The sequence below is a fragment of the Mobula birostris genome, chromosome 2 (genome assembly GCF_030028105.1).
Source record: "Mobula birostris isolate sMobBir1 chromosome 2, sMobBir1.hap1, whole genome shotgun sequence".
Taxonomy (NCBI): domain Eukaryota; kingdom Metazoa; phylum Chordata; class Chondrichthyes; order Myliobatiformes; family Myliobatidae; genus Mobula; species Mobula birostris.
The window spans coordinates 101,354,013-101,371,477 of NC_092371.1; the positions used below are offsets into that span (position 1 = coordinate 101,354,013).

At 44.4% G+C, this 17,465-nt stretch overlaps 1 protein-coding gene across 1 annotated transcript in view; it reads left to right on the plus strand.

Annotated features, from left to right (window-relative positions):
• Positions 1–17,465, plus strand: part of me1 (malic enzyme 1, NADP(+)-dependent, cytosolic) — a 495,261-nt gene that overhangs the window by 186,471 nt on the left and 291,325 nt on the right. The window contains exons 4-5 of the mRNA XM_072245832.1: positions 11–86; positions 5,090–5,251. Of these exons, the coding sequence (XP_072101933.1) occupies positions 11–86; positions 5,090–5,251 (238 nt within the window). The remainder of the gene's footprint in view (positions 1–10; positions 87–5,089; positions 5,252–17,465) is intronic.

The window sequence follows — 17,465 nt, forward strand, 5'->3', positions numbered from 1 at the left end:
ATTCTTCCAGGGGTCTTTTTGTTACTATCCATGACCGAGGCCACATTGCTACAGTGTTGAAGTCCTGGCCTGAAAATGATATTCGGGTATGTTTGTATTGCTTTCTCTATACTGATAGGACCATAAGACATGGGAATAGAATTAGGCCATTCAGCCCATCAAGTATGCTCTTCTATTCAATTACGGTTGATTTGTTATCCCTCTCAACCCTGTTCTCCTGCCTTCTTCCCGTAACCTTTGACACCCTGACTAATCAAGAGCCTATCAACCTCCACCTTAAATATACCAAATTACTATGGTCACATAGCTGTCTATGTCAATGAATTCCACAGTTTCTTCACCCTCTGGCTAAAGAAATTCCTCCTCATCTCTGTTCTAAATGGGCGCCCCTCTATTCTGAGGCTGCACCCTCTGGTCCTAGACTCACCCAACACAGGAAACATTCTCTCCACAACCACTTTGAAGGCCTTAAAGTATTCAATTGATTTCAATGAGATTCACCCCCCACAATCTGCTAAACTCCAGTGAGTACAGGCCCAGAGAAATCAAATGCTCCTCATATGTTCACCTTTTCATTCCCAGAATCATTCTCCTCTGGACCCTCTCCAATGTCAGCACAGCTTTTCTTAGATAAAGGGCTGAAAACTGCTCACAAAACTCCAAGTGCTGTCTGACCAATGCCTTAAAAAGCCTCAGCATCACATCCTTGCTGTTATATTCTAGTCCTCTTGAAAGGAAAGCTAACATTGAATTTGTTCAATTACTTGCTACCAACTCAACCTGCACGTCAACCTTTTGGGAAACCTGCACAAGGAGCCCCAAGTCCCTTTGCACCTCTGATTTCTGAATTTTCTCCCTGGTTAGTTAACGCACTAAAGTCAATTTTCATTGCTGGTCAGCAAAGGTTTCACAAGTTAAAATTCTAATTGCGTTTCTGGCTGTCCTTTCGCTCAGTGGCCAGGAGATCTTTGGATTTGCACACTGGAGAACTCAGGCTGTTATGTAATAGCAATACACATAAAATACAGGAGGAACTCAGCAGGTTGGGTAGCATCAATGGAAATGAATCAACAGCCGCGTTTCGGGCTGAGACCCTTCATCAGGACTGGAACGGAAGGGGAAAAGTGCCAGAAAGATACCAGATGCCAGAGGTGGAGAAGGAGGAAAAGCTAGAAGGTGATAGGTGAAGCCAGGGGGTTGGGGAAGGGGAGGGGGTGGGAGGTGAAGTGAGAAGCTGGGAGGTAATAGATTGAAAAGGCTGGAGGAGATAGAATCTGGTAGGAGAAGAGAGTGGATCACCGGAGAAAGGGAAAGAGGAAGAACGGTAGAGTGGTGAGGGAAGAGCGAGGGGAAAAGAACAAATGAAGAATAAGTAAATAAGATCGTAAGACATAGGAGCAGAATTTGGCCATTTGGCCCATTGAGTGTCCTGTGCCATTCCATCACGGCTGATTCATTTTCCCTCTCAACCCCATTCGCCTGCCTTCTCCTCGTAAACCATGACACCCTGACTATCCAAGATCCTAGCAACTTCTGCTTTAAATATATTCAATGACTTGACCTCCAAGCCATCCATGACAATGAATTCCATAGATTCACCACCCTTTGGGTGAAGAAATTCCCCCTCAACTCTATTCTAAATGGACATCCCTCTATTCTGAGGCTGTGCCCTCTGGTCTTAGACTCTCCCGCTATAGGAAGCATCCTCTCCACATCCGCTTTGAAGGCCCTTCAATATTCAATAGGTTTCAATGAGACTGCCCTCCCCCTCCCCCATCTTCTAAACTCCAGCAAGTACAGGCCCAGAGAAATCAAATGCTCCTCATATGTTAACCCTTTTATTCCCAGAATCATTCTCCTCTGGACCCTCTCCAATGTCAGCATTTCTTAGATAAGGGGCCCAAAACTGCTCACAATACTCCAAGTGCACCTGACCATGGCCATCATATCCTTGCTCATGTTCTAGACCTCTTGAAATGAATACTAACATTGTATTTGCCTTCCTTACTACTGACTTGATCTGCTAGTTAGCCTTTAGGGAATCCTGCACAATCACTCCCAAGTCCCTTTGCACCTCTGAGTTCTGAATTTTCTCCTTGTTTATAAATTAGTCTGACCTTTATTCCATACACTTCCCTACACTATTTTCGATCTGCCATTTCTTTGTCCATTCTCCCAATCTGTCCAAATTCTTCTACAGACTCCCTGCTTCCATAGCATTATCTACCCCTCCACCTATCTTTGTATCGTCTGCAAAGTCATCAATTCTGTCGTCCAAATTGTTGACATATAATGTGAAATTAATTGGTCTCAGCACCAAACCCTGAGGAACACCATTAGTCACTGGCAACCAACCAGAAAAAGCCCCCCTTATTCCTACTCTTTGCCTCCTGCCAGTCAGCCAATCCTCTATCCAGGCTAGCATCTTTCTTGTAATACCATGGGCAGCCTCATGTGCGTCACCTGGTCAAACGCCTCTGAAGGTCCAAGTAACATCCACTGACTCAATAGACAATAGACAATAGGTGCAGGAGTAGGCCATTCGGCCCTTCGAGGTAGCACCGCCATTCACTGTGATCATGGCTGATCATCCACAATCAGTATCCAGTTCCTGCCTTATCCCCATAACCTTTGATTCCGCTATCTTTAAGAGCTCTATCCATCTCTTTCTTGAAAGCATCCAGAGACTTGGCCTCCACAGCCTTCTGGGGCAGAGCATTCCATATATCCACCACTCTCTGAGTGAAAAAGTTTTTCCTTAACTCTGTTCTAAATGGCCTACCCCTTATTCTTAAACTCTGGCCTCTGGTTCTGGACTCACCCGTCAGCGGGAACATGCTTCCTGTCTCCAGCGTGTCCAATCCCTTAATAATCTCATATGTGTCAATAAGATCCCCTCTCAGCCTTCTAAATTCCAGAGTATACAAGCCCAGTGGCTCCAATCTTTTGACATATGACAGTCCCGCCATCCCAGGAATTAACCTTGTGAACCTACGCTGCACTCCCTCAATAGCAAGAATGTCCTTCCACAAATTTGGAGACCAAAACTGCACACAGTACTCCAGGTGTGGTCTCACCAGGGCCCTGTACAGCTGCAGAAGGACCTCTTTGCTCTTATACTCAATTCCCCTTGTTATGAAGGCCAGCATGCCATTAGCTTTCTTCACTGCCTGCTGTACTTGCATGCTTGCTTTCACTGACTTGCATGCTTGCTTTGTCTATCCTGCCTATTAATTTCCTCAAAGAATTCCAACAGATTTATGAGGCATGATTTCCTCTCAGGAAACCATACTGTCTTTGGCCTATTTTATCATGTGCCCCACAACCTCATCCTTAATAATGGACCAACATCTTCCCAACCATTGAAGTCAGGCTAACTGGCCTATAATTTTCATTCTTCTGCCTATCTCCCTTTCAGTCGATTGGAACCGTTCCAGAATCTGGTGAGTTGCAAAAGGTCATTTCTAATACTTCCACAATCTCTTCAGCTACCTCTTTCAGAACCCTGGAGTGTAGTCCATCTGGTCCAGGTGTCTTACCTACCTTCAGAACGTTCAATCTCCTAAGCATCTTCTCAATATTCATGCCAACGTGTTGGAGGCTAACTATGGAGGGATTATTAGGTATTGCTCCCTCACCCTGAGAGTGGTCTCATTATGGTTGAAGAGGAGGCAATGGACTGACATGTTATGGTGGAATAGGGATAGGAATTAAAATGGTTGGCCACTGGAGAATTCTGCTTTTAGTCTGTTTTCAAAGGATGTTTCATGGTTCCTTGTCAAAATTATAGCAAATACCCTTGCAGAATTTTTGTGCTTGTTTTTATTACCTCACATCCCAATCCTTCCAAGACATAATTAGAATCAGAATCAGGTTTAATATCACTGCACATGTCGTGAAATTTGTTGCTTTGTGGCAGCAGAACATTGCGATACATAATAATTTAAAAGGAACCTATAAATTACGATAAGAAATATAGATAAAAATTAAGTAAGTAGTATTAAAAGAGGGCAAAAATAGTGAGACAGTGTTCATGGGTTCGTTAACCGTTCAGGAACCTGATAGTAGAGGGGAAGAAGCTGTTCCTGAAACATGGAGTGGGAGATTTCAGGCTCTTGTACCTCGTCCTTGATGCCATCAATGAGAAGACGGCATGTCCTGGGTAATGGGGGTCCTTAATGATGGATGCCGCCTTGTTGTGGCATCCCCTTTTGAAGGTGTCCTCGATGCTGGGGAGGCTGGTGCCCATGATGGAGCTGGCTGAGTTTGCAGCTTTTTCCCGATCCTGTGTCATGGCCCCTCCACACCAGGTGGCGGTGCATGGAGGCATTGCCACCCATGCTCTGGACAGGTTGTAGAGTCACTGAGTTACCCAAGATGGAAACAGGCTCTTTGGTCCAAATCCCTGAAGCTGAGCTCTGCAGATTTCCTGCTGGTCTCAGTCGCCCACGTTTGGCCCATAACCCTCCAGGACCCTCACCTCCATGTACCCATCCAGATGTTGCAATTGTACCTGTCCGAACCCTTCCTCTGGCAGCTCATTCCAGCTGCTCACTATCCTCTATGTAAAGGTGTTACCTCTTAGGTTACCAGACACAGTATCTCCCATTATCCCTCAAAGTCACTAAACTGCATTGCTAATACCCTTCCTTGGCACGTGGCCAAGTGGTTAAGGTATTCGTCTAGTGAGCTGAAGGTCGCTAGTTCGAGCCTTGGCTAAGGCAGCATGTTGTGTCCTTGAGCAAGGCACTTAACCACACATTGCTCTGCGACGACACCGATGCCAAGCTGTATGGGTCCTAATACCCTTCCCTTGGACAACATTGGTGGTGGTGGAGAGGGTAGACTTGCAGCATGGGCAACTGCTGGTCTTCCATACAACCTTGCCCAGGCCTGCGCCCTGGAAATCTTCCAAGGTGCAAATCCATGGTCTCACGAGACTAACGGATGCCTATAAAAATACCCTTACAACCATTAATCATCAGGATTGGAAACTTAGCATGTGAGTAAAGTAATAGAGTGTATTTCCTACTTTGATGAGTATTTTTTTGGTGTTATTTAACTGATTTTTGGAACCCTTGTAATTCAGGCTGTTGTTGTCACCGATGGAGAACGTATTCTGGGTCTAGGTGACCTTGGGAGTTACGGAATGGGCATACCAGTGGGTAAGCTGGCATTATACACGGCATGTGTCGGAGTGAATCCCCAGCAGTGTTTACCCGTGATGCTAGACGTTGGCACCAACAACGAGGTAAGCAGCAGTTCAGGGGTTGCAACGCCACATTCTTTGTATAGAAGCTAATCTCTCCTTGGCAATGAGGGACAACGATGCTCAAATGTTAGGAATTTGATATCACACTTGAGATATTGATCTGGAAGCAAGTTTGAATCAATAGCTCAAAGGTTCAATAGTTCAATTTAATGTCAGAGAATGTATACAATATGCAACCTGAAATCCTTACTCTTTGCAGGCGTCCACAAAAACATGTGAACCTCAGGTTTGGCCAGTACGTCTGGGGTAACACATCTTCTGGCCCCGCCAAATTGAGAAATCTTGTTTGTGTGGATGCTGCCTGGTTACAAATCTGAACCCCAAAATATCAGACAGTACACCATATGCAATTTAATGAGTGAACTTTATAAATATTAACCTGACTATAGGGTTAGTAAAGAAAATAAAAGGAAAAATGGCCCATTTTAATGGAACAGTCTGATGCGCACATTGGAGCTCATGATTCTGTTCATTCGTTCCCCATCGACCACCTCCGAGCGTCGCTGACCTTCAGACCTTGCTCCTAGTCCACTCCATCTGGAAGTCTGCCAACTCCCTCCACCTATGTCTTCTCTCTTCATCTCTCACTGACAAAAGACCACAAAATCCCTGCTCTCAGACCCACAAGAAAGAGCAACATGCCTCTCATTAGCTATGATACATTCCAAAGCACCCACTATCTCTAGTCATAACCCAAACATTGCTGCTACAGAGAAACCATTACCTTAGCAGTGAAACATTGCAGAGAGGCCATTACATTAGCAGTGAAACCTTACAGCACGTTACAAACAGAAGGGAACCCCAAAGGATGAATGATAGAACAACATTAGAACCCCAAAGCTGCCTCTCCCACCCCCATGCACAAACAACAGCAAAGCATCAGTCTTTCCCCCATCCCCTCCCACACCTATTTCGGCAGGAAGCATCAGCCCCCATGCCAACCAACAAGCAATGACAAAGCCCCCAAAGAGAGACCATGATCTGATATGCAGACCAACAGAAGTATTGTTCACCCAATAATTCGACATACCTGTCTCCCTCTCTCTCTCTCTCCCTCCCTCTTCCTCTCTCCCTCCCCCTCTTCTCTCTCCCTCTCCCTCCTCTCTCTGGCTTTCTTCCCTCCCTCTCCCTCTCTCTCCCCTCCCTCTCCCTCTCTCTCCCCCTCTCTCTCCTTCTCTCTCCCCTCCCTCTCTCTCTCTCTCCCTCCCCTTCCTCCTTCTCTCTCCCTCCCCTTCCTCTCCCTCTCTCCCTCCCCCTCTTCTCTCTCCCTCACCCTCCTCTCTCTTGCTTTCTTCCCTCTCTCTACCTCTCTCTTCCCCTCTCTCTCCCCTCCCTCTCTCTCTCCCTCTCTCTCTCCCTCTCTCTCCCCCTCTCTCTCCCTCTCTCTCTCCCCTCTCTCTCCCCTCCCTCTCCCCTCCCTCTCCCTCTCTCTCCCTCTCCCTCTCCCTCTCTCTCCCTCTCTCTCCCCCCTCTCTCTCCCTCTCCCTCCTCTCTCTGGCTTTCTGCCCTCTCTTCCCCCTCTCTCTCCCCCCCCTCTCTCTCCCTCTCTCTCCCCCTTCTCTCTCCATCTCTCTCCCTCTCTCTCCCCCCTCTCTCTTCTCTCTCTCTCCCTCTCTCTCTCCCCTTTCTCTCCCTCTCTCTCCCTCCTTCTCCCTCTCTCACTCCTTTGGGACAGAGAGGTGCCAACACAGCAAAAGTGGAGACCAATGTTCCCTCTAATTTTTAATAGTCAGTGTGCGCAAAAATCTTATGTTGTGCAAATTTTTTTCCGGTAATGAAAGTATGCGTGCGCTGAATGCACACAGCACAGTTTATGTAGGTTTAGAAAATATTTGATATAAAACTGCAAAGAATAACAACAAAATAACATACATATTTAAGTCACTCCGTTATTTTTTCTCTCTCCTATCTTTGGCATTTACCCATTCTTTGTAAACTCTGTCTAGACTAATGGAACTTCTATCCAATTGATAACTTTTGATTCTCATTAACATATCTAAATGACATTCACCTAAATGGTTGCTCAGCTTGTTTTTGAGTTGATTCATTAGGCTAAAACCTCATTTGCAGTCCGCACTAGATGCAAGAACTGTACCCCCAATGTCCATCAACTGTGCAAGGTTGCAAAACTGTTCATTTTGATGTACAAATGCCACCATTTGAGCAAAATTTGAAATCAGTTTGGATTTAATTTTTTCTTGCACAGAAAATTTGAAATTATTAAACTGTCCAGCTATTACAGTATTTTCAGCTAGAAAATCATGATATTTTAGACTTAAGGCATTGACTTGTTCATCGCCAAATGTGAAGTCACAATTTACAATTGCGGAGAAATCAAAAGCTGACCATTCTTGTACCTCATCTTCAGGAAACCTTTCTTCTAAATGAACACAAAGACTAGTTATAAAAGTCAACAGCAAACTTGTATCTACTGTGACATTTTCTTCACATTGTCGGCTTAGCAAAACTTTAACTTTGTCATTCCATGAAACATTGTCTCCCAGATACTGCTCTCTTATCTTGTTAATTTTGCCTCGTGCAAAATGAAGTGAATCAATCGGTGTCAGGCCACTCTTTTGCAGAATCTTGCACAGTGCAGCCAGCTCATCAAAAACATCACTTAAAACCTGTAAAGCTACTTTGTATGTGAAGCTTATCAATTTCTTGTGACAGTATTTAGCCACAGGGTCATTTGACTGATCTTTTTCAATAAAAACTTAGTAAGCTATCTACAGGATTTGAAACAGATCTTTGTAAACTTTACGATATGAACACTGTCCACCAAAGATGGCTGCCACCGTGATGCAGCTGTACAAACCAGAACAGGAAAGGTGAGGTGATGTGCATTGTGGTACTTGAAAAACTGACTAACTGGTTGACAGAAACATTTTGCTAAAAGATTATTCTCAACAAGTATAATTAATAATTACTACATTATTTTAGGTAACTAAACTTATGTGTGCACATTAATTTCCTTTGTGTGCTGGTTGAAAAATGTGTGCGCACACACACACGCAGCTGAGAGGGAACACAGGTGGAGACCAACAAAACAGTCGCTGCTACAATGTTACAGCCTGCCACATCGCTTTTATTCTGACTTCCTCCGATTTGAGAATCAGCAAAAAACTCTCCCCCACCATCAAGAGAAAGAGAGAGCGATCACCCTAGTACAAAGGCCTCCAACAGCCTAACTGATGTTCGTGATGTTCCATTCTTCCGCGACGCCTCAGTTGGCGACACCGGCAGGAAATCGGCCCATCCACAACTGCGGAAGGTGCACGTCTTTGAGGCAGCATCATTGGGATATCGAGAAATGGCTGATTGGTGATTTCTGGGAGCAGGAACCACCGGCGTAAAGAATCGCAGTTTGAGTGCAGCACCCCATCCACCTTGTAAAGGGAAAAAGAGACGTTAGAGAGAAGAAATCAAAGCTGTTTCACAGATGAGCTCGAAGAAACTGCCCTGCGGCTACATCTTAGATCTGCTAAATCAAACCAGTTTAGCTGTGGAAAACAAATTCTAATAATTAAATCCATAATAAGGAAGGGTGGCGAGGCTTTGGAGAGCGTGCAGGAGGTTTACCAGGATGCTGTCTGGATGAGAAGGCATGTGCTATAATGAGAGGTTAGACAAACTTGGGTTGTTTTCTCTGGAACAGCGGAGGCTGGGGGGTGGGGGAGATCTGATTGAGGTTTATAAAACTATGAGAGGCATAGATAGAGTAGACAGACAGTATCCTTTTCCCAGGGTCAAAATGTCTAATACCAGAGGGCATGTGTTTAAGGTGAGAGGGGCAAGGAGACATGAGGGGCAAGGGTGGGTGTCTGGAAGGTGTTGCCTGGGGTGGTGGTGGAGGCAGCTACACTGGGGATTTTTAAGAGATGTTTGGATAGGCACATAAGTATGGGGAAAATGGAGGGATATAGACATTGTGTAGGCAAAAGGGATTAGTTCAGTTGGCCAATTGATTACTAATTTATTTGGATGGGCACAATATTGTGGGCCAAAGGGCTTGTTTCTCTGCTGAACCGTTCAATGTTCGATGTTCCAATAAGAAGCAAATATCCATATTCATACATTGTATGTTGCCCATCCAATTATTAGCCAGTTGTAAAACCTCTGGTAACTCATGGATGTCCTTCATGGAAAGACATCTACTGCGCTTCCCTGATTTGACACTGGACCTACAACAACTGACTTCATCTCATTTAGGCTTAGTATGCCATTCAAGCGCCATTTAGTCAAAGTCGAAGTGGATTTATTACCAATGTTTGTATATGTCACCATATACAACCCTGAGATTCATTTTCTTGTGGGCATTTACAGGAAACTAAATTTAACCCACTAACTCACTCCTCCACCCCCTTAATGACCACTATGTTTTTCATTTCCCGTCAGAGTGCCTAGCATCTCTTTATGAACAATCAATCTGTGTATACAAGGTATCGTATGCACTTATATTTACTGTGATTTTTTAAATCTTACTGTGTTTTTGTTTCATGCTGCATCGGATCTGGAGTAACAACTATTTTGATCGCCTTTACACTTGTGTACTGGAAATGACTTTAAACAATCTTGAATCTTGAATATTGAAATATTCAAGATTCAAAGATTCAAAAAAAATTTATTGTCATTTTAACCGTACATCAGCTCTGCAGGGCAGAATGAGACAGCGTTTCTCAGGGGTAGTGCAATCATAACATAACAAACGCAACACTAAATAATAAACATATAAATAAATAGTAAAACACAACAGCCACATGTCAGTTAAAATAAAGTTATAAGTGTCCAGTGCGAGTTAAAAGTGTCCAAAAGCAGAGTCAGGTAGAGCAGCTATTTAGCAGTCTGACTGCCTGTGGGAGGAAGCTGTTTAGTAGCCTTGTGGTTTTCGTTTTGATGCTCCTGTAATGTTTGCCTGATGGCAGAAGAACAAACAGCTCTTGGAGAGGGTGTGAGGGGTCTTTAATGATGTACCGTGTCTTCTGGAGGCATTGACTCTGAAAGAGGTCTTGGACAGAAGGTAGGGAGACCCCAATAACCTTCTCTGCTCCCCTAATCACCCTCTGCAAGGCTTTTTTGTTGACAACACTGCAGCTGGAGTACCAGGTTGTGATGCAAAAGGTCAGCACACTCTCAACCACGCCTCTGTAGAATGTAGTTAAGATGTTAGTGGGGAGTGATGCTTGTTTAAGCTTCCTCAGTAAGTGCAATCTCTGTTGGGCCCGTTTCACAATCCCAGTGGTGTTCCTGGACCAGGTGAGATTGTCCGAGATCTGCACCCCAAGGAACTTGATGTTTTCCACTCTCTCCACTGTGGAGCTGCTGGTGCTGAGGGGTGTATGCTCAGGCTGAGACTGTCTGAAATCGACGATCATCTCCTTGGTTTTGGTGACATTAAGCATCAAGTTGTTATCCCTGCACCAGCTCTCTAGGTGTTTGACCTCCTCCCTGTACATTGTTTCATCATTTTTGCTGATGAGCCCCACCACTGTGGTATCATCTGCAAATTTAATGATCAGGTTCTCCTTGAATCTGGCTGCACAGTCATGTGTTAGCAGTGTAAACAGCAATGGGCTAAGCACACAGCCTTGTGGGGATCCAGTGCTCAGTGTGATGGAGTCGGAGATGTTCCTGCCAACACGGACTGACTGTGGTCTCTCTGTCAAGAAATCCAGAATCCAGCGACACATGGCAGTGCTAAGGCCAAGCAGCGACAGTTTCTCCACTAGTCTCTGCAGGATGATGGTATTGAATGCTGAACTGAAATCAGTGTACAGGATTCTGGCATAAGTGTCTTTGTTGTCCAAGTGAGAGAGAACTGTGTGCAGTGTGGTGGATATTGCCTCCTCCGTAGAGCGATTTGGACGATAAGCAAACTGTAGAGGATCCAGCGATGAGGGGAGACTGGCTGTGATATCATCGAATTTATGAAAAAACTATATATAAACAAAGACTGACAAACAGTCAATGTGCACAAGAAGGCAAACTGTGCAAATAAAAAAGAGATATGTATATTTTTACGTACCCATGTCAGCCCCGTGTGTAGGTTTTCATAAATAAAACAGCAGAGGCGTTTTAAGTTTAAGAAAAACAGCAACAACTCCTTCACTGTCAAACAAATGCCGAACATAAAGAGCGGTAAAAAATTTCACATCATTATGTCAGACCAGCCTCTTAAAATGAACCCCAACTCTGTTGGTGGTTGTGAGTTATGTATGTTCCCCCCCCCCCCCCCACCTCCCCCCTCAGAATTCACTAAAACTGGGATTGTGAGCTTGTCCTAGCTCGGACGAGCCGCCTGGCTCCGATCCTGTGTTCCATGGGTGGAGGAACAGCTGGTGGCTCTGGCTCATTAAGAGGTGTGTCGATAGACGCTCTTGGTCACGTCGTGATGGCAGGGCCACGGCAGTGGAATCCATCCCTCGGGGGCTGCTTTAAGGAGATGTACTGAAATACATTCAGGTTTACCCCTCCTATCTAAGATAAAAATCTTTTCTCTCCGTTGCAAAACGCAGACAGGCCATCGTAGGGGGGCCTAAGGGGATGTTTGTGTGTGTCATGGCAGACAAAAATGAATGAGGCAGTAGTTGTGGCTTTTGTGTAGGTTTCTACCCCTTGCATTACCCAACACACGGACTGGGTGGATGAAATCAACCGTGAGACCCAGGAAGGCAACTTTTTTTTAGATTATGAAGACATGCAGTCCTCTTTTATTGTCATTTAGTAATGCATGCATTAAGAAGTGACGCATTATTTCCTTCGATGTGATATCACAAAACACAGGACAGACCAAGACTGAGAAAACTGACAAAACCACATAATTATAACATATAGTTACAAACAGTGCAACAATACCATAACTTGATGAAGAAGTTCATGAGCATAGTAAAGTTCAGAGTTTCTCAAATGTCCCACATCTCACACAGATGGGAGAAGGAAGAAAAACTCTCCCTGCCATGCCGACCACAATCCGGCTCTGAGTCATCCGAAAACTTCGAGCCTCTGATCAGCTCTCCGACACTAAGTACTGAGCGCCATCTCTGTCCGAACAATTCGACCTCAACCTCGGTTGCCAACAGCAGACAAAGCCAAGGATTTTGAGGCCTACCCTCCGAAAGATTTCCGACCACGCATTAATGACAGCAGTGAACGAGCGTTTCAGAAATTTCTCCAGATGTTCGTCTGTGCTTTCACGTCCATTCTCCATCAAATCAGAATTGTCCACGGCCCGTATTTAACAGATACGATATCATTTTTCACCGGAGGTCTGCGCACACGCAGGCGCGCCGCCATCTTCTCCTCCCATCTTCTCCTTCCGCAACGTTCCATGGGGATAAAGGGCATAACAAGACACAAAAGAAGTCGTGGTTATCCACTACAACTAACGAAGACCACTTAGTGTGATGACTACTCGTACCACTGGACCCTGACTTCCGAAAGAGTGGAACTGCCCCAGTGAAAAGGTTTTTCTACTTTAAAAACTCCCCTGCACTGGTCTCCCATCATTGTTGGATATGACATAGAAACAGCACACAGATGAAACTATAAATAGTGCTGAGAACTATGATTTAGAATGAACTATGATTCAGAATACTGGCCTTCATTCCCGCCTGTGGCCATCAAACTTTACAACTCCTCCCTTGGAGGGTCAGACACCCCGAGCCAATAGGCTGGTCCTGGACTTATTTCCTGGCATAATTTACATATTTTTTTAAACTATTTATGGTTTTATTACTATTTATTATTTATGGTGCAACTGTAACGAAAGCCAGTTTCCCCTGGGATCAATAAAGTATGACTATGACTAACCAGTGGGAACGAGGGCCTTATATGAATCAATCAATAAAAATGTGCAAACAGAAGAGACCACAGACACTGGAATCTGGAATTTGTTGTATGACTTTTTTTTATTTGGCCAGAAAATTGTTGGGACAGAGATTTTTCTGAGATTGATATAACTTTACACGTGTCCATCCAAATAAAGATCCCTACATTCTTGTCCAGTAACAATGCTGATGTCTGCTATCAGCATTGTTACGGATAAACTACAAGACTTTAATTCTCATTATTTACAATGTACTGGCCTCTCGCAGTGGAGTTCTGCTGCAGACCAGGCAGTGCAAAGCAAGCTGGTGTGTGAAATGCTGGAAGAACTCAGCAGGTCAGACAAATAGCAGCTATGGATGGGAGAAAACAGTCAGCAATACGGGCCAAGATCCTTCACTAGGACTCAGATTCTGGTCTTGATTCGAAGATCTGATAAAAGGACTCGGCATCTTGTTCTGGATTTCCAGCATCTGCAGAGTCTCAAAGATTCAAACTATATTTATTATCAAAGTATTTATGCAGTATACAACACTGAAATTCATCTTCCCCATAGTCACAAGACAAAGAAACATCGAGCTAACCCATTCAAAGAAAAACATCAATAATCAAACCCCCCCAGTGCAAAATAAAATTGTGCAAACAGTGACAAAAAGAGCAAAAGCAGAAAGAAAGAGTGAAAACATAAAATCAAAAGGCATGTATCAGTTCAGTTCAGTTCAGCTCAGTGTTCATTACCTGCAGGTCATCCTGAATCAACTGCCCAAGTGTAATAACAAAAAAGAGGGACCAGAACTAGAACTAGAAACTAGACACATCATAAACCTGAATTAGAGTCCAAATGTACAATCCACATTGATTAAACCTTGCTCCAGCACCATCCGTCGACCGAGGGAGATCATTTGAACGCAAGGACCTTCCCTCGGGAGCAGCGAGCAAGAGAGAGTGAGAGGTCACTGCACGCAGCTACCTTCTGCGGCAGCAGCGAGTGAGAGGCTGGCAGATGCACTGAGCACCCGCTTGCCTGCCACACACACCTTGATGGCTTCAATCTTCCTCAGTGCATAAATCGGCGAGGTCAGCGTGAGACAGAGTCGATCCTGGGCCTGTGCCCTGGCTCCTGGCCCCCTGGATAAAGAACACAATAAATATAAATGCATAGGATAGCTTATATACATAGATCAATTGTATGTCCATTAAGCGATGCTAGGCACACAAGTGACTGTACGCAAAGTGACTGACAGGAAACGATAAAGTAGTGGGGGTGTGGAGGGGTGGGTGAGTGGGTGGAGGTGTTTAATGAAACCTGTAACACATCTTATTCAGCTCCAAAACCTAAACACAAAATTGAGCTAAAAATCTTTACGTCATGACATCATCACGTCAGATCATCCTTTTAAAGTAAAACCCCAACTCAATGGCAGTAGTTGTGAGTGATGTACATTTTTGCCTATTACGTTGCTGTACAAAGTAGTTTTTTGATCTGGTGGTCCTGGCGTGGATGCTATGTAGCCTCCTCCCTGATGGGAATGGGACAAAGTGCCCATGAGCAGGGTGGGTAGGATCCTCCCTGATGTTACTGGCCCTTTTCTGGCATCTTTCTGTGTATGTGTCATCGATGGCGGGTAGGCTGGTGCCAGTGATGCATTGGGCAGTTTTCTCTACATGTAATAAAGCCTTCCTGTTCACCGCAGTGCAGTTTCAATACCATGCAGTGATGTTCTCTACTTCTCATCTGTAGAATGCCGTGAGTGTGGCTTATAGTCTTACATTCATTCCTGAAAGGCAAAGAGGTTTAATTTAATTTGGCTTCATGGCTGACAGAGTCTTTCTGGTCAGAAGGCCCTATTCCTGGGCTATATTCTATGTCGAATGCTATTGAAATTCATTTCTCTTCTGTAAGCTTCACGCGTTGTTATAAGATTAATTATTACTGCATTTTTCAAAGAAGTTAAATTACATTAATTTAGGTGAAGTATTTGTGCGCATTTAAACAAAATACTCAAACAGCTTTACTTCTATGAGTCATGGTCAAACACTAAACTCCTTAAGAGGCAGCAACTGGATATTTCCCCCACAAATTCCAGGGAAGTCCACCCACACTTGTTACTCATTCACATCTGACTTGGCAAAGCCTTTGCGTGTTTCTCCATTACACAATTCATTTCATTAGATATCCCTGCACAAGGCCAATCGCTTCTCATGCTTCTCTTTGCTATCATTACAAGAGATTTCACAATTACTAAGCAATCTATTCTCAAGGAAATTTGCCAGCTATTCATCATTTTCCTTACAATAAGGAGGCAATGTAAGATGGAAAATTCTGGCATCCTGGCAGCTAATGCAAAGACTTGTTGGCCTAGTCAAGATTTTTTTTTCTCTTTCCATCTCCTTCCACCCCCCACCCCTTCTGTCTTAAAATGATCTGTGTACATCTTTCATGGAGTGAAGTCCAACAATTAGCATACTTTTTCAATTATTCGGAAAGTTATTTGGGTGGAGGAAGTCAAAACAAAGGTTGATAAGTTCAAAACATAACAGACAGCTTTTGTTCTGTGCGAAGAACGTACATCAGTACAGGCAAAGCAGCCCATTATACCTAACGTATATATAAAGGTCAGTGAGGGTAGGCATGAACTTACTTATGACATTTCAGAATGCATTGAAACATGTTTGGTGTAGCTGCACATGACATGATTCTTGAGTAACTAAGAACAAATATTAAAGAGAACTTAAAGTTATTAGGCTGAATCAAAAGATATTTTAAAAAAAGCTTAAGATGACTTTTTTCCCCCAAAAATCAGGGAATTGAAGGCTACAGGGAACTCAAAGTTCAAAATAAGTTTACTATCAAAGTACGTATACAGTATGTCCCCACGTACTACCCTGAATTTCATTTCCTTGCAGGCATTCAAAGTAGAACAAAAAATACAATAGAATCTACTATTCTAATGAGAGCTACTTGGTACTGCCTTAGTAAAGCAGCCAGTGTAATTAAAACGCCTCACTTCAGACATTCCCTCTTCCCCTGTCTCCCATTGGGCAGAAAATTCAAAAGCACGTCCCACCAGCACAGCATCTATCCCACTTTTGTCAGTCTCTTGTATGATAAGGTGGACCCCTGACCTCACAATCCACCTGATTATGATCTCGCACCTTACAGTCTGCCTGCAATTGAGGAAAGAGAAGCAGAATAAAGGGTGTAAAGGTAATAAGGTAGAGGGGCTAAAGTACATATACTTCAATGCAAGAAGCATCAAGAACAAAGGTGATGAACTGAGAGCTTGGATACATACATGGAATTATGATGTAGTGGCCATTACAGAGACTTGGCTGGCACCAGGACCGTAATGGATTCTCAATATTCCTGGATTTCAGTACTTTAAAAGGGATGGGAGGGGGAGGGAGGAGGGGTGGCATTACTGGTCAGGGATACTATTACAGCTACAGAAAGGGTGGGTAATGTAGCAGGACACAAGGAATTCTGCAGATGCTGGAAATTCAGACAACGCACATCAAAGTCGCTGGTGAATGCAGCAGGCCAGGCAGTATTTCTAGGAAGAGGTACAGTTGACGTTTCAGGCCGAGACCCTTTGTCAGGACTAACTGAAGGAAGAGCTAGTAAGAGATTTGAAAGTGGGAGGGGGAGGGGGAGATCCAAAATGATAGGAGAAGACAGGAGGGGGAGGGATGGAGCCACATCCCATTCCCATTCTGACATGTCCACATCCCATTCCCATTCTGACATGTCTATCCACGGCCTCCTCTACTGTAAAGATGAAGCCACACTCAGGTTGGAGGAACACCTTATATTCCGTCTGGGTAGCCTCCAACCTGATGGCATGAACATTGATTTCTCTAACTTCCACTAATGCCCCACCTTCCCCTCGTACCCATCTGTTATTTATTTATATACACACATTCTTTCTCTCTCTCTCCTTTTTCTCCTTCTCTCCCTCTGACTATACCCCTTGCCCATCCTCTGGGTTTTTCTCCCCCACCTCCCTCTTTTCCTTCTCCCTGGGCCTCCTGTCCCATGATCCTCTCATATCCCTTTTGCCAATCACCTGTCCAGCTCTTGGCTCCATTCCTCCCCCTCCTGTCTTCTCCTATCATTTTGGATCTCCCCCTCCCCCTCCCCCTCCCCCTCCCCCTTTCAAATCTCTTACTAACTCTTCCTTCAGTTAGTCCTGACGAAGGGTCTCGGCCTGAAAGGTCGACTGTACCTCTTCCTAGAGATGCTGCCTGGCCTGCTGTGTTCACCAGCAACTTTGATGTGTAATGTAGCAGGATCTTCTTTTTAGTCACTATGGGTGGAAGTCAGGAACAGGAAGGGAGCAGTTACTCTACTGGGAGTATTCTGTAGGCC